The sequence below is a fragment of the Phaethon aethereus genome (genome assembly GCF_964289735.1).
Source record: "Phaethon aethereus genome assembly, chromosome: 8".
NCBI lineage: Eukaryota > Metazoa > Chordata > Aves > Phaethontiformes > Phaethontidae > Phaethon > Phaethon aethereus.
Genome location: NC_138584.1, coordinates 16,564,721 through 16,587,072, shown reverse-complemented (window position 1 = coordinate 16,587,072; position 22,352 = coordinate 16,564,721). Strand labels below are relative to the sequence as shown.

At 38.5% G+C, this 22,352-nt stretch overlaps 2 protein-coding genes across 3 annotated transcripts in view; one reads left to right on the top strand and one right to left on the bottom strand.

Moving 5' to 3' along the window:
- The window catches only part of FNBP1L (formin binding protein 1 like), a gene marked incomplete at both ends in the record, with an annotated part of 57,225 nt that extends 48,977 nt beyond the window's left edge, over window positions 1-8,248 (top strand). Inside the window, 7 exons of one of the 2 annotated variants that reach the window (XM_082003027.1) lie at window positions 427-585; window positions 3,700-3,714; window positions 5,607-5,716; window positions 6,320-6,452; window positions 6,925-7,019; window positions 7,535-7,683; window positions 8,070-8,248. In XM_082003027.1, coding sequence (XP_081859153.1) covers window positions 427-585; window positions 3,700-3,714; window positions 5,607-5,716; window positions 6,320-6,452; window positions 6,925-7,019; window positions 7,535-7,683; window positions 8,070-8,248 — 840 coding nt within the window. The remainder of the gene's footprint in view (window positions 1-426; window positions 586-3,699; window positions 3,715-5,606; window positions 5,717-6,319; window positions 6,453-6,924; window positions 7,020-7,534; window positions 7,684-8,069) is intronic. The other variant, XM_082003028.1, reaches the window with a different exon arrangement.
- Window positions 8,249-12,677: 4,429 nt separating this feature from the next.
- BCAR3 (BCAR3 adaptor protein, NSP family member) overlaps window positions 12,678-22,352 on the bottom strand; it is a gene marked incomplete at both ends in the record, with an annotated part of 112,711 nt that continues 103,036 nt past the window's right edge. Inside the window, 7 exon segments of the mRNA XM_082002757.1 lie at window positions 12,678-12,865; window positions 13,665-13,877; window positions 14,715-14,838; window positions 15,023-15,194; window positions 16,057-16,172; window positions 18,856-19,493; window positions 21,317-21,417. Of these exon segments, the coding sequence (XP_081858883.1) occupies window positions 12,678-12,865; window positions 13,665-13,877; window positions 14,715-14,838; window positions 15,023-15,194; window positions 16,057-16,172; window positions 18,856-19,493; window positions 21,317-21,417 (1,552 nt within the window).

Genomic DNA, 22,352 nt, shown 5'->3' with positions numbered 1-22,352 from the left:
TCTCCGTAGATGTACCTAATATTTCTATTTCAACTTACCTGGGAGGGTGCATCAAAACGTAGGAAGAAACAGCGAGCAGGAATGCACAAGCTTCCAGAATGGCTGTAACTGAAGTTGGGAAAAGCAGAACTTCCTGTTTTAAGAAAAAGGACAAGCAACTTCGGGATCTTGTTAGGGTCTTGTGGAAGTGTTCACTCTAAAGCTTTTTTGAATATTCCTTCATTCTCTGCACCAACCTGTAACTCTGAAGATTAATTCATGACAGAAACCTTTTAAAACCAATACAGATATAGTGTAAATGTGTCTGGAACGTTACAAGCTTGTTTCTGTGTTGGATGGAAATTTTTTTTTTGTAAGACAGAATTTTCATTTTAAAATCACTTTGAACATCTGGCTTATTTATTGCTTTCTTTATTTCCACATTAGCCACAATCCCCACCCCTAACCCCTACTAGTTTATACACATCCAGTACTCCTAATGGGTCCCAGTATCCCATATTCTCCATTGAACCAGTGCATTATTGCATGAGTGACATAAAAACAGGGAAGCCCAGAATTCCTTCTTTCAGAAGCCTCAAAAGAGGGGTAAGTTTGATAACCAGTTGAAATGCATGATGGACTATGAACAGTGTGTTTGTGATGTGGCTTTTCTAATGCTCTTCACCCTCATTATAAGGCTTACTTTGTTAAAAGTACCACTTCAGCTATAAGGTCACTGTTAGGATACTTTGCTTCATATTATACAGAAGCTACCAACAGGTTAAAAATAAAATAAAATAGAAATACTCTTTATAGCGTTCCAAATACTTGTGCCTAAAAGAAAGGTGTTATAAAGAGGGTGCTCAGCATGTGTTTGATACCTTTCTTCATCGTTGTTCACATTCACAAATGTTTTCCTACCACCATGTAACATAGTTTTGCAGTAATTTATCATTGGGTATGTAGTCACCACAAAAAACATCTGACAGCTCAGATGTCTTATTTGCTGACTTTTAATTGAAATAATAGTAGTTGATTACAAGACACTGAACTAAGAGGGGAGAAATTTCATTTCTTTTGTACATCAAATGCTGTAGCACATGATGCTTGCAGATTTTGAAACGTAAAAATTTTAATGCATTTTCTGATGAATAAATTGTTCTTGTTTGTCCAAGGTTCTTTTGGGTAGAGTTATTGAAAAATTACTACCAAATGCCACCTTCTGAGATTTATCAATTAATTACTAATTTACAGTGGCATATTCTGCAAATAGAATCTGTTTGGAAGACAATAAAAGGGAAATGTTAAGTGGTTTCTTAGCAACATTTATAGTACTAGTGATAAATGTACTGGCACTTTCCTGTTATGTCAGCAAAACATAGGCTGCGCAGTTTATTTTTTTTTTTATGGTATTTATTGATCCAAATAATGAGATAATTGGATGCACTTGATATATGTAATTCATGAATTTCTGATTTGTGAGAACATTGTCTTGCTGCCTCATGTGCATCAAGAATGGTTGACTACTGTTGACATAATGCGGAGCTCAAAGTACAACAATGTTGTATTGCAGTAAATGATTTAGAGGCTCTCTTGCTGTCATTCTGATAATGAGTTACACTTAAAGCTTAATTTCTTTTAAGTCATGTCATGGCATCTTATTTCAAGCCCCCAGATATCTTGGAAATACCCTTTCTACTCCTACCATTTTTGAGGAAATTCTTGCGGTCCTCTAAGTATTTATGGGGGACAGTTTCTCCCACTTAAGTTGTTCTGGTCATGAAGATAATGTTCCTTTTCTAGTACTCCCTGAGGAACTAACTGGATCAGATAGATGTTGAAATGGCACAGGTCTTGACTACGCCTCCTTTTTGTTCATCGCCAAATGTATTGACACCTGGCTCACAAATAAACACCCTGTAATATCAGTTCTGAAACCTCTTACTGAAGCAAAAGATCATCTCCTAACTACTACAGAATGCTACCATTAGTCAATGAAACCTATTTTTATTTAATTTTTTTATTCTTACAATTCATTGTTCATGTTGTAGAAGTGAATGAACTTAATATAAAATAGCATTCTGTAAAATTAGCAAGGATCACTGGTATCCTACAAATCTGGATTAACTCAAATAACCCACAATATCAAATAGTTAATCTCTGTAAATCTTCAAGATGAACATTTAATTCTTACATATTTTGAAATTCCTTGCAAGCATATTGACACATCCCATTACCACATATTCAGTGCCTTTTCAACTTAAATGTATACTATAATTCGAATAGATTTTTTTTTTTTATCTCATTGATCAGTCTTATCTTTCTATCTTGATTCACGGCTTAATAGTTGCTAGTACATGATGCTGTTTTCCATGGTTTTGTCCCTGGAAAATGATGTCCAAGTGGTCATTGACATGCAGAACTGTCAAATGGTATTTAATTTGCTGCTTCTTCTACTGAGATGCATCCATGGGTTGGCACAGATCAGCCAGTAAGCATACTGGTTATTTTGTTTAATGTGCCCTGTACGACCCTGTACTCAAGGCACTGGAGATCACAAAACCAGACTGCCCTCATTCTGTGCTTCATGCATTGGAGTTTCCTAACGTGTTGTATAGCAAAAGCAGCAAGTAGCTGTAGAATAGGTTATTGAAAAAAGTCTTTTAAGTGTAAGCAAGTGTATCATGCTCGATTAGTACTGCTATTATGTGCTGCTTATTAGTCTTGGAAATCTTAACATTTCCAGATAGTGTTAGTGCTTATGAGAGGTCTTTGCTCAATGCCACTTGATACAAAAATAGTTGCATCATCAACAGTGATACGTACACCTTGCTTGTGTTTTCTTGGAAGACTCTTTCGAAAGGGAACAAGAAGTTTATTCTAGAGCCATTTTACATCTTTGGACTTCATTGAGGTTTCTACCAAAGTATCATTTGTGAAGGTGCTTTACTTTCCTCATAGAAATTCTGATTTTATGTGTGTGCCCCAGTCAACAGCCTTCACAATTGCTGATGGTAATCAGTGATGTCGGAGATACACAAGTTGCTTGGTGCTTCTCTGGAAAGCGTTATCCAAAGTCATTGAAAGCATGGTAGATCTTCAAAATGCTGTGAATGTTAAACCCAAGATACGACTCCTGGCACCCCATGTTTTATTTGCTTCCTCTAAGCAATGACCCAAGTGCTGTTTTCAGAAAGTAAAATTACTAACTCCTAAACTTGAAAAAGATCTTTGTGTATTGCAGTTCTACTGTGACAATAAAGTAAATACATTGTAAAAAATAAATTTGTAGAAGTGATGGTAGTGGATTGTTATTTCCATAGGGCTGACCAGTCCTTCATCATCATCAAATTCTGCTATTTTGTGGAATGTTGGCTGTGTGTTTGTTTCTTCTTCTACAATAGAAGTTCTTTAGCATATTATTCAAAACACTAAAAGTCAAAAGTAGCTTAATGGAGTTGTGTATTAGAATTTCATAAGTTAAACTACCCATTAGCACCTAGAAGTTTTTTAATCAGTAATTCTTAAAGCAGCAGTGCATTTCTGATTGTTGTATTTTGCTTTTCTTGTGCTCATAGCAAAATGTATTTTTAATAACTTATAATTTTAATCATTAAGTAATATTTTAAAGATACATTTTTAGGCATTAATGATTTTTGTAACTGGTCATTGCATATGAATAATTTCACGTTTCTTTCTGTTTTCAAATGAACTGTGCAGTGGTCGGTGAAGATGGTAAGCCCGTGTGCTGATCTGTCTGCTGTACTTCTGCTAAGATAGCATGAAAGTAATCTTTTGAAAGTGTTTCCATGTCATAACTGCTTTAAGTCAGGTGCTGAAACACATCTTCAGATTCTCCACTCATATACACAGTCTTCTTAATCATCCATGCTTAATGTAAGATTATTAGACTTGTGATCTGGCTGCAACTAAATCTGTGGTTTTGGAATTTTAGGGTCAACCAGTATTCACAAGTTGGTCATGATGGAAATACTTGGTGATTTCTCTTTGTCAGGAAAATAGTTAAAGCAGCATAAAATAGGTACATGAAAGATTAAAAAAATTGTGTAAAAGAGAAGTACTGAATAGTGCAAAATTCACTCCTTTGAATTTAACCAAAAAATTGCAGGAGAGATGATCCTCTATGCTTAGGAATATTATAAAGCTATTCTATTAAATCAAAACCACGCCTCAGTCAATATCGTTGTTTTGCAGAGTAAATCAGTAAAAATTCACTAAAAGACCTCTGTTCTTCTGACTATTGCTATAGGATACTCTGTTTTTAACTGACCTATAAGGAAGAATGATACAGAGGATGTGATTGTCTTTATGTTTCTTTGTAATGTGTAAAAGCACCTAAAAGGATTATAATGATTTTTTTTTTGTCCTCCAGAAAGAAACACTTCTGCTTTATTTTGGAAACATCATATCTTGATTTCCTTCCTTTTATGGTGTCTTGTATTCCCTTAAAAAGCAGTGAGATGATGATTTTGCAAGTGCCAAAGAACCAAGAAGTTGGAAGGGCAAGAAGATCTTAAGAAGGGGGTATTAGAAACTTGGCACCTGAGCCTAAGGCTGCTTGTGTCAGAATCTTGACAGTCAAGTTTCTGTCAAGTTGTCTCGTGGCAAAAGAGATGCTGTCCGGTTCGGTTTGCCTCCATGGAGGATTAATGTAATGGAAAGTGGGTTTCTTGTGCTAAAACCAACTTTCTTAGGCAACTAGGACACAACAGTACGGTATGAACTGTACTGTACTTCCCCCTTGACTTAACGCTGTTGGTGGGAAGTTTCCACAAGAAACTCACAAGATACGTAAAAATCTCTTCCCATGCTTTTCACATCCAAGTCCTTCCATCCTGTTTATAATCTTGGCACAAATTTGCAGGTTTGAGCTCATAACAATAGGTGGGCTTAAGTTTAAAAAAAAAAAAAAAAGTTTGGGAAGTAGGAGGTATTTTCCCTTCCCTGAAACATTATTTTTTATAATGAAAAAGGTGACTTGGAATATTTGATGTTATAAAGGCCTTTTCTGTGGCCTGTGAAGAAGATTTACTTGAGGCAAAATGCATCAGAACTCTGTAAGTTTTAATACGTTTGCTAGCAAGATTGCTGAACTTCTGGAAAGGAATTACAATAGTACTTTGCAATGAAGATGCAAAATACAGTATTTTTCTTTTGGTAGCATCCAAATTGTCATAGAACCCACACTCAAGGGAAAGAATCAATTATGTACATGTTTTTATTACAGACATATCTTAGATTTTTCGTTCTGACTGAAACGACTCTGTAGTAATTAATTCTGTCCTTTCTAAATCTGCTTTAAGTGCAGTGGCTGTAATGGGAGGTACATGGCCAGCTTTTCAGAAAAATAATTAAGTCTCCAAATTTTGAATTACACTTGTGAGCCAACTGTTACAGAAGGCAGAAAGAACCTTGAAAGAATGACTATGATCTGGCAGCAAGAATGTGCACTTACTCTGTTGCGGTCTTTTATAGAGTTGTGTGTCTAAATAGAGTTTTTAAGAAGGTCCATCCTGCTTCCAGCGAACGCTGTCCGTGTGTGGGTATGTCAGTCAGCTGTCCAGATACATGCGTGTTACTTAGTTTAATGGCATTTCTGCTTGCAGGGCCCTGCACTAGAAGACTTCAGCCATCTCCCTCCAGAACAAAGACGCAAGAAACTGCAACAGAGAATTGATGAACTTAACCGAGAACTACAGAAGGAAACAGATCAAAAGTGAGTGCAGTTTTCTGAGTTTTGTCGTGCTTCTCTCTATGTCTACTTCTTTTGAAGTCCTTTACCTAAGCCAACAGTGCTCAGAAGCTAGTAGAGAATATACTAGTCCAGGCTTTTAGAAAGTATTTTTTTAGTTCATGATGTGTTATATGTAGGTGGTGTTAGCATTGCTTTCTTCTGCTTTACTGTAATACACATTTTGTTCCTAACATTGCATAGGAAATGTTGGATCTAAAAGCATGCATTAAAAAAACCCAAAACAAAATCAATGCATGGGTCTGTTGAGCAAGAGAGCTGCAACTTAGTGCATTAAGAAATTAATGTTATTAATATTTAGGAAATTGTCTATAACAAACAATATGGGAAACAGTATTGAGACTGGAGAGAGGGGAGTTGACAGTTGGAATCCTTGTGTGCTCGTGCACAACACAAGGAAGGCAAAATGGTAAGATTACAGAATGGGGAAAGGATTTAGGTGTGGTGCGGGGAGCAGTAGTTCCTCTTGTCTGTGCTTAATATCCAGTCATGGGTCAGGATCTCCTACACATAAAGTACTGATGTATGTAACTTTTATAATTATTGTTGGGTTTGGTATGTTTTTAGAGATGCTCTCATCAAGATGAAGGATGTTTATGAAAAAAATCCCCAGATGGGTGATCCAGGCAGTTTGCAACCAAAATTAACTGAGACTATGAGCAACATGGACCGTCTTCGGATGGAAATACACAAGAATGAGGTTAGACTCTAAAACAATTCCTTGGAAAATGTAAATGAGTGGTAAAATTGTAGTTTGCCTTATGGTTTATAAAGAAAACACCCAGAAAAACTACTTGATTTAAGCAAATGCTCCTGATACAATCTTTTTGTTTGTAGGGTGCCATATTTTCAAGTATGTTCATCTAGCTAGAACAAGGGTGTACATTTTTAATAATGTAAATGGTTTAGAAGAATTTCTTATTAATTACTTATTCTGGAATTCATATGTGACTAGACATCATTTTGTTCCTTAAGACTAGTATGGAGCATAGGCTAAGCATGAGGGATAGGTTTATGCTTCATGTGAAGTAATTCTGAGACTTGTGGATGCTGTCTGTGTGGCTGCGTACTGCCAGGTATACTGTATGCAGTTAGGCGCATTTGTTAAATGGTGTTTGGTGGTTTAGAATCAAGTTTTCTTTTGACACCAATATTGGTCTTTTTCCCCCAAGGCCTGGCTCTCTGAAGTCGAAGGTAAAGTAGCAGCCAGAAGTGACCGGCGGCATAGCAGTGATATCAACCACCTTGTAACACAGGGCAGAGAGAGGTGACTATTCTATCTCTACTGCTTTTATACCTTATGCTAGAATCAGTACATCTCTTTGATAGTTAACAGTAGGTGATGGTTGTTACTTATCCTCTGAAAGTTTATGTTCCTCTAAAGGAAAATCTTACTGGTTCTGAATTTTAGAGGTCACTTCTTCATGTCATTCTGGTAACATAAAAAACACAATGAGTCTCACTGAAACACCCACTCATTAAATAGCAGTGCCTTTTGAAGCTATCTTATTCCATTGCGTAAGGCGTACCAGTTTTCCATGTTCTGTAGAGACAGGCATGTCAAATTTATTGTTTGTTTTTGTAGTAGGATTCAGTCCAAGCCTTTGTTAGATCAGTATTTTCAGAAAATCACCTCCAGCAGTAAATGTAAGAACAGCTAACAGGCATTCCCAGAGCGATATCCATGGCCCGCTCTTTGTGTGACGCACCTACATTCTGCGTTTTAGAGCTAAGAAAGAACTCGCTCTCCAGAGTCCTCATGCTCCAATCATTGCATTACAGCCCTGAAGGGAGTTACACGGATGATGCGAATCAGGAAGTTCGAGGCCCACCACAGCAGCATGCACATCCAAATGAGTTTGATGATGAGTTTGAAGATGATGATCCATTACCAGCTATAGGACATTGCAAGGCAATATATCCATTTGATGGTAAGGTTAACAATATGCACTATGATTCCTTGACTATAAAGCATCGATTATTTGTTATAGAGAAGACAAGTAAAATGATTTAAAGTAAATTAACTGTATGAACAACAACTTGCTTATAAGATCAGTGGAAATATTTTATAAATTACTTTAGTCTGAGCAGTACTTTTGTGCTGGTTTAAAATAAATATTAGCACAGCTGTTGGCAAATACTCAAATTGGCCAAATTGGACTAGGTTTTTGTCTGTAAGCCTGTTTGATCATATGTTCTCTTGCACAGATTTTTGGTTCTTCCTGTTTATATATAATCTGGAAACTATGTCCTGGGAAAAAGAGGACTTGAAATTCTGTCTGAACATTGAGACTTCTTTGCCTCTTGTTTTTCCCAGGTCATAATGAAGGCACTCTAGCAATGAAAGAAGGGGAGATTTTGTACATAATTGAGGAGGACAAAGGAGATGGGTGGACAAGAGCTCGAAGACATAATGGAGAGGAAGGCTATGTGCCAACATCATATATAGATGTAACGCTAGAGAAAAACAGCAAAGGTGCAGTAACCTATATCTAACAGTAAACTGGCAGCTTTCAGTTGTACATTCGCCAGGGAAAATAGTGGAAAAATAGTAAGTTACATGGGTTCATTGAAAGCATTAGAGTATCATAAGTCAGCAATGGTCTGCTGTTCACAATTTGAGTTTGCTGCAAGTTTTTTTCAGAGATGACCGCATTCAGTTATGCATCTTACACTGGTCTGTAATTTTGACCAATGTCTTCTGCTTTAACTGATCTAGTGTTCCTGCTTTACAAAGCGCTAAATCCACTTCAGCTATTAAACTGAAAAAGACCCGGATTCCTCCTTGTTCTATAGAATACTTTGTTTTTATAGAGAACTGAAAAATTACTTAGTTTTAAAGATCTCTAAGATACACTGTTCCCACTTTTATGACTTAAACTATATGCTTAAAACAGAGGGTTTTTTCCCTCTAATAACTAACTAACTGAACTCAGTTACTGAAAATTATTAATTTCCTTCCTTAGAAAATACTTGGCAGCTTTCACTTCTTAAACAGGAAGATGTTTTCTGATTCTGAAAGCTCAACAAAAATACTCAGGAAAAAACATTATGATTAAGAAGGACAGAAAGTCCACTGACCTGCCTCTCTCCTTCCTTTTCAGTACTTGTAACATAGAAAGTTGTGTGTTGGACACAACTTCATTGTTTTAACTCTAGATACCTTGAACAGACAAAAAAGAGACTACATGTAATGCTTGATGTCTTACTGAAACCACTCTCTGCTCCTGAAAAGGGAATGATTTTATATTCTTAATCTGTGCCTGTAAGCTGTCTTTGAATTGCATCGTGTTTAGTTTGAAATCAAGGTCTTAAATGGACAGTAATTCCCCTCACTGTTAAATCACTGAGGATTGGAAACTGCATTGCACTACTTGATTACTAGGGGGGGGAAGAAAACTAATTAAAAGGTGTGGCTTGTATTTCTAATGAGAGTTTGTGGAATTAAGTACAAGGATAAAGCATAGCCACTGAGACTGGCCTGTTAGAACTGAGCACGCTTCTCTGTCTTCTAAAGGCCTTCAGTAACTTTGTTCTTTTCTTTTTCCTCTTGGACTGCAGGTTCCTGAAGCGGGTTTCTGAGAAAATGGGCGAGATCTTGAAGGAGGTTACATGCAGCTGCTGGGTGGGTGGGGGGTGGGGGTACTAGACTGGGAGGCCCAAGGGGAAAAGCTAGTTGCATGAATGCATGCAGACATACATTTAGTCACTAACATCTTAGCATCTCCATACATAGGTAAGGATATATTACAAATTCTTCAATTTGTGCAGGAAAGTAAGAGTTCTGTTACCAGAGTAAAAAGGCTACTGCTCCTAAAATTGCTTTATTTTTCATTGTCCTAGGTTGTCCTAGATGCACAAACTCTATTTCAGCTTGTGCTATGTTTTGGTTATCTCAATTATGCTCTTTTCCAACTCATTTTAATTGGCAGTCACTTAGAACCATATGTCAGTCTGCCTGTGCCACCTCCATGCTCGCCGTTAACCTCCTCCTGCATGCCTAGGACAGTCAGGCATGTCTGCATAACACTTTGCCATCATTGCTTGTCTTATTTTGTAACAAAACATTTTGTTTAAATATCTATCTTATCTTCAGCACTAGAGTTTCATCCCAGTATCCATGTATGCTGCTATAACTGTACCACTGCAACCATCAGTACATTCCAGTTTTTGGCATAACTGATAAAGACACCATAATGTATTTGTGTTGATTTGGGGAAGTAATACGTCTCAGCTCTAGCCTACAATGCAATCAAGAGAAGCTCCTAGAACTGTGGTCCATCTTCAGCACTCCAGTAGCCTCTTGCGAGCACTGAAAAACTGGAACAGCCCCAGAGAGATTCACCACTGCAAGCTAATGACTGTTTTCAGAAGTCAACCACTTGCCATTCAAATGCTGCCTTAAACTATAGAGTGCCTAAATCTGTTATTTGCCAACACTACCACTTACAGTATCCCACAAAGGGCTTTGTGTCTCAGCTCTTTTCACAGTGCTGCAGCTGCTGAGGTAGCCATGGTAGGTGTTTTCTAGAGCTCTACTTTACTGGATACATGGTGCATCATGAATTTTATACATTGAAATGTGTATCTCTTAATTTGACTTTAATATTTTTAAAAATATTTTTATGGAAACTGTCTTTTAGTTTTTCACTATGAAGTTCCAACTTTAATCACTGCAGTGCTAGTCCATTTCCAGGTGATGCTTCATTGTATGGACCAGTTGAAATTTCGAGTGATACTTCGTAATGATCTATGTGCACTTTTACTTGTAAACAATTGAAATTTGGATATGTTTATACGTGTAAATATAGTTGTCTGCAGTGCCCCTATTGCTAATGTTGTCTTGCCTCCCATTTGTGGTTCTATTAATACATCCATCATATCTGATTTGTTAGGGTGATAAGAATTAGACTAGAGATCTTGGAGGGAGGGGTAATTGTATCAAAGCAAGCTTGTCAACCCAGCCACCTGCTGTTTGGGGAAATAATAATCAAAACATCCTGGTTTTGGGGGTCTGAAGCAATATTTGGATGCAGCAGGGCTGGATTCTTTTTAATTAATTTCAGTGTTATTAGGAACTGTACTACCAGTAAAGCTGAATTTGAGTGACTTGTGTGGAGGTTTATTCCTTTTGTTATGTATACCACTATTACACAGCTTGGCCTAGTGTATTATTATGGGGGCTATTAAACTCTAAAGTTTAGATTTTTGGAGCTTGTATACAGGGTTATTTATATAATAATGTGACATTACTCAATACTGACAAAACTACTTAGGTAGTTTTTGGGGTTTGGGGTTTGTTTTTTAAATCTAGTGCTTTTTTATTTTAAAGTTAGAGAAAAGGAAGAAATGTGATCTGTGTATTTTCTGCTAAAGGGCCTGTGGTTTGCCTGGCTAAGAGCCTTGCAGGTCAGTAATAACACTTCCTGGTAAAGGACTAAATGTTCTTTTCACGCTACTGTTTGTTTTTCTAAAACCAGGATTTGCTTCCTTTGGAGGCAGGTTGCTTTCACGAGGGATAGTGCAACTTGTATGAGGGTTATTAAACATAGGAAAAAAACATTTGTACTTGCACAGCTAGTTATAAATCACTTATTCTAAAATTCTGAATGTGAGTTGTCTTAAAGAATCTTCCATTTTCCAGTACTTCTTTTTTGTGCACATGTTGATTTCCTAAATGTTAAATGCTTTGTTTAAAAACAGTGTTCTCTGTTGAGAATATTTTCATGGAATAAAAAAATCTTTTCATGGTCTACGTAATTAGCTTCCCCATTTTGTCTTCTGTTAAGATTGACAGGGAGCCTTTCAGCATCACCTCTTGTTACAGTGGTAGAACTGCTGATGGTAGCTGCTGGAACAGATAACACCATTTTGGTGTTGGTTCTGTTGTTAGCCTACCCGAATGCTTTCAAATGCTGCAAGTAACATCTCACTCCAGAAACAGGCTTACTGACAATGAGCACTTGCAGCTCTAACCAGAGTTCTTGCTTAAATATTTATACAATTTCTGAGGATGATGCTTATATACCAATTCTGTATGTGACAAAGTGGCATTTGCTGCTAAAGCACTCTTTATCTAAACACCATGCATGCGTGCTAACAGCTAATGCTTTGCTTTCATCTAAGGAGGGGAAAAAAAAAAAAAACCAACCACCACCACCACTACTTACCAAAGTGATTCACCTCAGTAAATGAAGCAAGTTTTAATATATACATACACCCACATTTACTCATATCTGGAAGTATGTTAATTATCTGGATTGTTTGTTCTTGCCATTTCATCATTCATTCCTGGCAGCATAGCTGTTGTGCAGGCTCCAGCAAAAGACAAAGTGAAGTACTACAGATGCTGTCTGAAAAAAACCACGTAAGTTGTCCCAACACATACACAACTAATTAATTTTCTAACTTTCATAGGTGCAGTGATATTTGAGCCTTCTGTTGTGGTCACAGATAAAGGATTGTTTCTGCAACCTGCAAATATGCAAATTATTTTGCGTAAAGATACACTTTGATTCATAATTCTATGTACAGTGTTTTATATTCATTAAGGGAATATAATACAACGGATTTTCTGCAATGGCACATACTTAATCTATCATTTTATTTACACCATTTGCTTCATTTTAATATTAAGATGCCAGTGTCCTTACTCCTAGGCGTTATCAAAGCATTGCAACTCTGGGGAAGTACAGAAAGCTGTAAGACTATCTTACAGGGATAAGATAAAAGGGATCATTAAATGACTTAGCGACACAGTAAATAAATAATTTGTTTAGAAATCAGTAGTGTTAAAACAAGTGTGCATTGTGCAGTTAAAAGTTCTAAACGTCTTGTGAAACGCAAGAAGTTTGTGCAGTATCAATTTGCTAAAAGAAAGCTAAAGTTATTTCAAGTATATAATTTAAATGGTATTTACAGAGTCTTATATACTTAATTGTTCCACCTGCTTCACTGGAGGAGGTTCCAGTTTTCGGGAAAGTGCAGTTAAAATCTGGCTGAATTTCTCATATCTTTCATTTTGATTAACTTGTGCTCCTTTGCTGCCCCAGAGCAGTCTCATTTGAAATTCTGTCTTGAAGATTTCACTCATCTCTTCATCTGGCTGGAAACCTAATAAGTAAAAAGAATCCCACAATATCAGCATCCGGCAGGTTTTTTATTGAGAAGAAATGGCTTTTAAACTGTATTGCCTCCAAATAAGATAAGCTTTAGTGTGCTGGGTTCCTTTTGCACAAGGATTTTAACAAGCTAGTAAAACACTGAAAATCTTTCCATCTGTGACATTCTACTAGCACACAAATAGCTGTAGGGACACTGGGACCGGCTATCCTTTGGCTCAATTCTAATGGTCTAGAATCATCATTATAGCCTGACCTTGTATCTAATAACTGATGTATGCATGCTGCTTGCAGAAAAATTTCTCTCCCCTCAACTTCCACTGCGAATTTAAAGTTACATTATTAACATGTTGCTGCTTTCCAGCTGCAAGCGATCAAGATCTCGGTGCTGCGTCAAAGAGTCTTACTATGATGGGTGGTGTTTTAGTTGCAAAAATCAGAGTAGGAATTTTAAATTGTACAGAATACAGGAAGTTATCCTCGGTCCTTACCGCTATTCAGTGGCTAGAAGGGTCAGCACATGAAGTCATGAGAACTTAAGAGTATGTAGCAAAAATGTATGCTCTATTGCCTACTGGAGAGCTGTAGCAATGAATAATTTACTGTCCACTTTTAAACAATATGGACATTGTCCTCAGACTTGAGTTTCCTGCAAGACATTTGCTACTGTCTTGGCTCCCATGAAAGAGGGGAATTTCTTGCACTGACTTTTAGTGGCACTAGGCAGAGACCTTACTCTTCAGACATAACCCACAGAGTCTGCAGCAGTTTCTCCTACTGGTGCTCCCTACCTTCTAGCATCCGTTCTGCAGTCAAGCTGTACATTTCTGCATTCCGTGCTATCTGACGAGCTGTGGCCAAGTGCTTGAGCATTATTTCGCAGCTTTGGTCACTGCTTTCCCACAGGTCTGTGCCTTCAAAAACAACAGCTTGTCGCTCCATCAAGGTCATGAGAGGCATCAGCAGTGGCACTGTTACGTTGTTCTGTGGAGCACTGACGGTCTCTGGAATAGAGAGTAATGAACAAATCACATCATCAGACATTATAAAACCTGGTAGTGTAACTACAGTATTCTTTTCAAAGTTGGAAACTAGTTGTCTTCCATCTTTCAAATTCGCAGCTTAGCTCGGATACACCTGTCATACCAGTTTCCAGCGAACTGGTCGGGAGAGAAGGCCAAGACAAACCAGTGTTGGAGAATGGTATTTGTTACAGTAAAAAGCTCTACTGGATTACTAGACAGGGGCACAGAGATTTTAAATATATTTAAAGTCTGGCTCATTCCAATAAATTCTGTGGGGCTAAAAAGTTTTCCTTTCTCTTGGAGAAATGTTCAGAGAAATGTTATCTCTACCTTGCACCCCTTTGGAGACTAGAGCTGCAAAGAATCTGACGCAGGAGTGAGCACCTGATGTGATCAGAGGAATTATGTGACCCCTTCTTTGTATTTCAGGATTTGTCCTCTGATCCAATAGGCAAAGCAAATAAAAAGCAAAATCTGCCAGAAGTAACTCTTCTCTCAGGAAGAAGGAGATTTTTTTTCTGTCTTTGAGGCAAGACGATGCAGAGTGTTTCGGTTTCTGTTCCACAAAGAGTGAGTGTGGGTTTGGGCAGAATGTTATGTTCTGCATGGGTAGATGCACGCAAGCACATACTGATGTTTGGCTGGCAGACTGTTTCCTTCTATTTCATTGTCTCATACTGCATTATTCAAGTTCACGTAGTCACTTTAACATATGATTCACAGCTATGGAAACAGCAGCTGTCTCATCTCCTACACAGGAAATCAGCAGTGGGAGAGTTAAAAGGCTAAATAGAAACCAGTGTCGCTCATACTCACTGTTCCACTCATCTTGTCCTTCATGCAAAGCTTTGCTAAATGGCTTCAGCTGTTTTTCATACATAATGGCAGTCTGGGTGTAACGATGCCTTAGAGAGGTCCAGGTTTGTTCTAACCTAGTGACCTGTTCATGCAAAATAGAGAATACCCATTACTGACTCCATAACAATTCACAGCAAAAGTAGGCTGCTAGTGACAAAGTTTCTGTTCTGATGTTCTCTCTAATCTTGAAGAAATTGCTTAAATTAAGTTTAATAAACCATTAAACAACTCCATGTTTTGGAACATAACGAGAAACAGATTCTTACCTGTGGCATTTCCAGTGCTTTCATAATGGCAGAAAATGCATACAAATCCCCCAGCCAGTCCTTCAGCTCCACTGCAACTTGGATGATCCTGTTTAATGTTGCTGCTCTATCGTCTAGATTTCCTGTGCAACCCAAGATATCCACAGCTCTTCCTATTGCCATGGTATTGTGCCTGTAAGTGAAACAATTTATACTACTGGTCACAAATTATTACATTAGTAATACATTATGCTGTACATGCCTTCAGAGAAGATCAAGTCAAAGGTGTATTTCAATATTGTGGTGTGCCCAGCAAACTTACTAACATATTTGTATAATGCCATTATATAGAATATCTGTACGTTGGCTTTGAATTTGTGTTTTAATAAATTTAATAAATTTTCTTAAGATAGTACTACTATACAAAATTCTGCTCAAGCAATCAGTGAATGAACAGTTAATGGAAAAATTGCCCCAATTCCCTTTGTCCTCCACACTCAAATCCTGGCACCTTCGTCCTAAATTTCAGCAACCAGACTACTGAAATCTGAAGCAGAGAAGCAGAAAAGCTAGGTCAGGGATAGAAGACCCTAATTGTTCCCCCTTAACTTGTGCAGAGGCTACAGAAAAAGAGGTTACAGAAAGCATTGCTGGTCATTTTTTATGTCACCAGATCCTCTACCCTTTTCCCCAACTGCAGAAGGCTACTTACCTGCAGTCTCTTCCACAAACACATGTGCTCAGCTAGATTATAGGTGCCCTGAACTTCAGTTTACCTGAGCTCTTAAAGGAGAGCAGAGGGTGTTTAGCAGCTCTAAGGACCCTGATGTCAATACAATTCCCCCTTCCCTGTATTACATGCATGGAGTTGCCCCATGACCTTAAGGAATGTTTCCTATGCAAAAAGAAGTTACATGGCATCTCACTAAAGTATCTTCTGCACACATGAATTCAGAACACCTGCAGGAGAGCATTCTTTGAGGAAATGTAGAGTACAATGTAGCAATGCTCTGATCTGGCCATCTGCCCTGGAAACGAGTAACAAGAACATTTACCTTTCAATTAGGTCAAGGCGCAGTTGATGTCCGTAAGGCAAGGTGATCAGTTCAAGACCAGAATTCACTCCCATAATCCTCCTCATCTCTTCAGAAACTTCTAGGATCCTCGCCACCTGTCAAGTGCAAAAATTTGTGCACGAGTTTTGAAACTTAACTTGCTTCCAAAAAAACCCTAGCCACGCAGAAGTCCTCTAGATGAGTGCAGGGCATATAGAGCTAAGTGCACAGCTTGCAATATTAGAATATAATCATCCAAGAAAAACTTAGTTAACTTACGCATATTCAGTGCCTTATACAAAAATACCAATAAAATATTTTTTTGCATGATTCAGCCATCAGAAAACATTAAGAGGTGTGACCAAAATGCTTTATCAAACATCCGTCCTCCACTTCCAGAAGGAGATTCATATAGAAGCTCCAGGAAATGTGGTGGTCTCTTGGCCTGATCCTTGTCAGGGTGGCACTTAAAGATGTACACATTTGCTTCACTACCTTCATTTTTAGAAAGGCAACTGCTCAGAATGTTTTCGGATTACACCACAGGCTCCTCATTAGGATTAATTAGTAAAAGGACTTTAAGGAGGACACAATGTTGAGTGCCTAATGAAGTCAGTATGTGAAAGCCGACACCCTCACCAATTTGTCTTTCCTTTTTAAACATACAGTATTAGCTACTGGTTATATCAATAGCAATTATATATGCTAATTACAAGTAAAACCACATCAGTATGATAATGTGAGATTGTCTGCTGGTTTAAGGCCTTCATGTTGACACATTTACCAACCAATCTGCCTGCTATTTTCTGATACACCCATCAGCAGGCTTTCTTGGTTATGAAAAGATGAAAGCAATCTGGGCCACATAACAAGCCTCACTGGTACGAGATACAGCTCTGTAGAGAAACCTGTTTCACTTCTAGAAATGCAGGAGTGATATGAAGCCCCTGGAGACACACTGATTGCTACTCCTTCATCACAAAAAGCCCTCTCAGGCATGCAAGTATCAGATATTTACTCCATCACTTACCATATGGGTGCTGCTTTCATTATTAGAAATGTCATTAGTCATTATTTAAAAGGCAAACTGAGCTACTGATGCCACACGAGGAGACCTGTGAACTTCACCCTTATCACAGATCTCAGTACAAAGCATTTATTCTGGCCCAACACACATGCCAATCTCATTGTATCATGCAGTACTTATCAGTGCAGTAGTATGCAACAAGTTACCAATGAATGACAGTCACTGGCTCTTAGCACTGCAAGATGAAGATAAAATAGTCTTCTCTACATGTCCCAGCTAGTTACTGCTCCTGCTCCAAAATACAAAAATCTCTCTGTAAAAATCCAGAGACTCTTAATTAATTGTACAAGCTCCCACACTTCCAGCAGGCCAGTTTCCTTGTCCCCATTCCAAAGCTCATAGGATTTAAAATAAGGAGACTAATAATGAGCTAATTAAACATAACATACCTTATAAAACCCCTTACTACTTCTCTAAGGCATGCATATGCTATATCTGCAAGCAACATATTCTTTAACAATATATTAAAAGACATTCTGGTTATTGTTTTTAGAGATTGAAGGAGGAAAAGGTGAATTTTGGAACTAAAATGTTAGAGAATGCTGTTACTACCCTTGGAACGATAGTAAAGCAGCCACATTCTATCACTTCTGAAAAGACCAAGCAGTTGTGGAGCGGAGTTTTTCTGAGTGACCATGTCTGCATGAAGTCTCACTTAGCAGCCGACACTGCTACTGAGGAGAGAAGCTGTGCTTGCTGTTGGCAAGAGCCCAACAGCTGGCAGGCACTCACAGACACTCATCCCACTCCTGCTCCAGTGAACTGCCCCCTTCCCAGACTTAGGGTGTGAATCAGTGCAGCAGCACCAGGAGAGTGCTAGATACATGTTTCTTCTGGAGCACCACCATTCCCACTTCCTTTCTTGTCTGCAGTGGGGCTGCCCAATAAGTAGCCATGTGTGTTGCTTCTCAAGCAGCTCTTAAAAAAAAACCCCCGAAGTCTGTGGCACTTGGTTCCCGTAGCTGCTCTGGGGCAGGTACAGCACTCAGTCATCCCAGCAAAGTGTTGCAGATTCAACTGCAGTTGCATTACTTTTATTACACAAAGTCATCATCTCATAAGGAGATGACTTCTCCTGTCTTTCCATATTTCTGATCCAATAGCTGATCTCCAAGTCCTGTCAGCTGAACAAAGTCTACATTGTGAAAAATAGTTCTTTTCTGTTTTTACATCTTTCTAAACAATTCCACTAGCAATACAGTTCTCTCATAGGAGAGAAATGCAGAACTCCTGATACCACCTACAAGCTGTAAGACAGAGACTCAAAGATTAGAAGAACAGCTAGCTAGAACATCTTATATTACAGCCAGCAGTATGGCAACCAGGTAACGTCTGCCCACTGTTTGCACTTGCAAGCTAACTATTTCCTGTCACAAGTAGTTCTTTCCATAGTGGTTTACAGCATAAATAGCTCTTCCTCCAGTATAGAAGAAAGGCTGAATCATAGATATACAGCAGCTGATAGGAAATTAAAAAGATGTATGGAACACTGAGAACCTGAGTCTAAAGTCAAGGATGGTGGGAGACCTTGCAGTCCAACTGTTGTTCTGCAAATGGAAAAAAAAGCCCACCCTAAAAATTCCTGCAAGCAAGTCAATATATTTATTATATTAGCTGCAAATCTACCCATTAATCTTTTCAAATCAGTTCTTTAAAAAGTCTAAACTTGCACAATATAAAGTAAAATGCAAGAAATTTTTTTTTTTTTTTACCTTGCAGTCCATTCTAAGAATATGCTGTGCAATAATCTTTGGATTGTTGTTGGTGAAAAGCTCCTTAACTCTTCTTAACATTGATGTTTCCAATGGCTTGTTTTCAGGAGGAAGTAGTTTGGATACAAAATCATTCGGTTTAAAACTAGACACCGTCTCAAAAACAGGTGCAGAAAAGATGCTGTCTTCAGCCATCTCAGTTGAAGCTTCTAAAGGATCTTCAGAGTTCATTGTAGGGTCATCTTCCAGGATCAAATAGTTTGTTTCAGAGTTCCTGAATGAGTGTGTTCCCCTCTCATTTTGTGTCAGATGTTGCACATAACTATTTTTCTGACGTAAATGTTGCTTTGTTGCTGCAGGATCTCTGGAAGGCCTTAGTTCACAATAGTGTCCTTCTAAACTGCGGGAAGCCAAAGGAGAATCTGAGTGCTTCATCAGGGGTGCTTTGCTGGGTTTAGGTGGAGGCTTCGGACAGAGCTGACTGTCTGATCCTCTGAGAGCTTCCCCTACTTGTGACTCAGAGGTGACTTTTTGAGTAACTGTGGGGCTTAGAGAAGGTTCACTGCCTGTTCTAAATGCAGGAGAGCTTGGAGAGGAGTCTGCATCTGCTTCAGGTAATCGAGATGGATGTCTTGAACCTGCAGGGGAAAACAGTAATTTAGAAGGCCAAAACATATACAATTCCTGATGCCTATGCCAGGGTTCATCTCTTAATACTATTTCCTGAGGAAAATATTGCCAGATCATGTCAATTACTTGCTGACAAAAATGTATATGAAATTATATTTTGAGGAATGAGCTAGCCAGCAAATTCCATCCACTTGCTTGCTGATCCTCCCAAAATCCCAAATACACAGAACAGCTGCACTATAATATCATTCTGTGATAATGCTGACAATAATTCCAGTCCCTGCTGCATACATAGGCTATAATGTCAGAGCTGGATAGTCTCCATGGCTTGGAATAGGAGGTTTCTTTGTAACCTGATCTAAGCTATAAAAACAGAAGCTTCCAGCCACACCACATAAAAGATGAGTCATTTCTGCGAATGACAAGTTTGAGATGAAAGAAAAGCTTCCTATAGTCAAGCCTGAACCTGCAATAAGGTATGGAAGGAATGAATTTCAGGGATGCTAATGTTTTTGCTAAACAGTAGCTGATTTGAAGAGCCGGAGAAACTACATCCATATACTTCTGTGTATTTATGCCTTATCCCGTACTCCTTGCATATGCAGACCTTGGCATTCAATATAGGACTGAACATTGCTGTAGATACCAGCAAATGCACTGAGAGCTGCAGACTGGCAAAGTGGCCAGTTGCATCATGTGGGCTTTACTGCTTGTTTCCCCCTGGCTCTCAATTCATGCAGACAACAAAATCTGCAAATCACAGCCAGTCACCACTCACAAGCAGTATGACACCAGAACTTGCTCAGAGGACCCCATGACAAAATGCACAGCGGTACTCCTCAGGTTAACTGTTACAGTACCAAAAGAAAAGTTTTTGCAGCCATGGATTGGAGTCTGTCTATATTCAATTACAGATGGACAGAAATCTGTCTTACGAAAGTCTGTCCTCCCACTGTTACACACAGGAGTGCACCCTTTCTATCAAAATACAGTCTCAGCATACAAATACTTAATATTGTCTTTAAGAATTCTTTCCACTGTAAATTTTAACAGCTACTGTATTCAAAATGACTAGCAGCCTTGGAAGTCAAACACTAGAAATTTGTTCACATGGGAATAGTGGCATCATTGCAAGCTTCCTTACACAGTATGTTAGTTCGGAAGCAATTGTTTTAAACCTCTGAAAAATCTGAGAAAGAAAAAGCCACAATCAACAACTGATCAAGCAGTGGTATACCTTGTATCACTGGAGGAAGATAATGAGAGTGGCCATGGAACCAGACAGCAGCAAAGGTGTTTAAAGGAATGAAAAGCAAAAGGGATGGAGGGAGGAGAGAGCTTGAGAGAGATGGGAGGACAGGACAGAACTGAGTACAAAAGTCACGGTAGTGCTTTTCTCCTGGTGAGGAACACTACCACTTCTGCACACTTTACCCTGAGAAAAAGCAGCTTCCATGAAACACCACTTCTACTTAATGGACTTCTGTCAGAATGACATGAGTGAAACAAGTCAGGTCTCGTAAAGCACCAGTGAGAAAAGGTAATATTGTCAAAAAAGATATTAATGCCAACTGTGGCTGTCATTTTTTTGTTGTGGAAGCGTGCCGAGTTGTGTGCTAAGGTACTTAACTAACTGGTGCATTGTAAATAAAAAACCTGTTCCAATGACTTAAAGAGCAAGCACTATGCTAACACAATTTACGTTGGCCATTAAATATAACTGCATGTACAATACTCAGAACACTCAACAATCTCACTTTGGTCTGAAGTGTAATAGACCACCTGGCCACATACAGATTCTAAGTGTGAAACATTTAATTGCAAGACATACCTATTAGCAGATAGCTCTCTGACTGGTGAGCCTTCAGAGGGAATCTTTTCTCCGGAACATGATCCAAACTAGCTGGATGGCTACCACTTTTTTCTTTGTTTCTAGAGTAAACAAAAAAGCAAACAAAAACATATCAATATATCCAACACTCTTCACACACATACCTAACTGCCAGAATATATCATAACCAATGCAAGGATCATTAGCTTTCCACTTGGGCAGCTTCTAAGAATAAAACGTACTTCATGCTGTTACGGTAACAATGAAATGGGCTATAATATGTGTGACCTGGCAGCATTTGTGAGAGTGTTTCTTTGAATATTGAGACTTCTTCATGGAACACTTGATTTGAACATTGAAATTAGGATCCATTATCCAACTGGTATTTTTGTTGCAGAAGTCAAATATGGAAAGAAGGACTTCTCTAGAGCAGCGGCAAGGTTTTCTTTCAATCCTTTGTCTTATACTAGTCAAGATTTGCCAAGTGACCGAAGAACAAGTTCCACCGCTGTTGTGCTTCCAGACTCTACATTTGCTCTCACTCTGTAGATTTCAAATTAATTATCCCTTCCCTCTCCCCAGTATGCATCAACTTGCAAATGGAGAACCAGAGACAAAGCCATCACCACCTTTAAGCAACTAGTCCCTTTGGAACTGCCGACATGCATGTTGTTTCTCCAAAGATATTTTCAGAATCCGACTATTGCACTCACTTACCAGTCTGCTAGAATTACTTTCTTTTGCTCGGCTAATCAAAGGGCATTCGGGAAGCACTATTTTGCCACTATTGCAATGCAAATATCAGGGGTAAGAGCCCCCCCATAAATCTGGGGCATGCTCTGGGTCACATGATGAGTGGAGACTGTGTGCAGCCTTGCCACTTATATCACGGCTTCATTCATCCCCACTTATTTTACCTCCTTAACGTAGCTTAAATTTTCTAAAGATCAAGCCCCAGAACCACAAAGTAGTTAACATCATCTTAGCAATGTCAGGAAGTTTCAAAAATCCATCCCTAAAAAAACCTTTGCTAAAA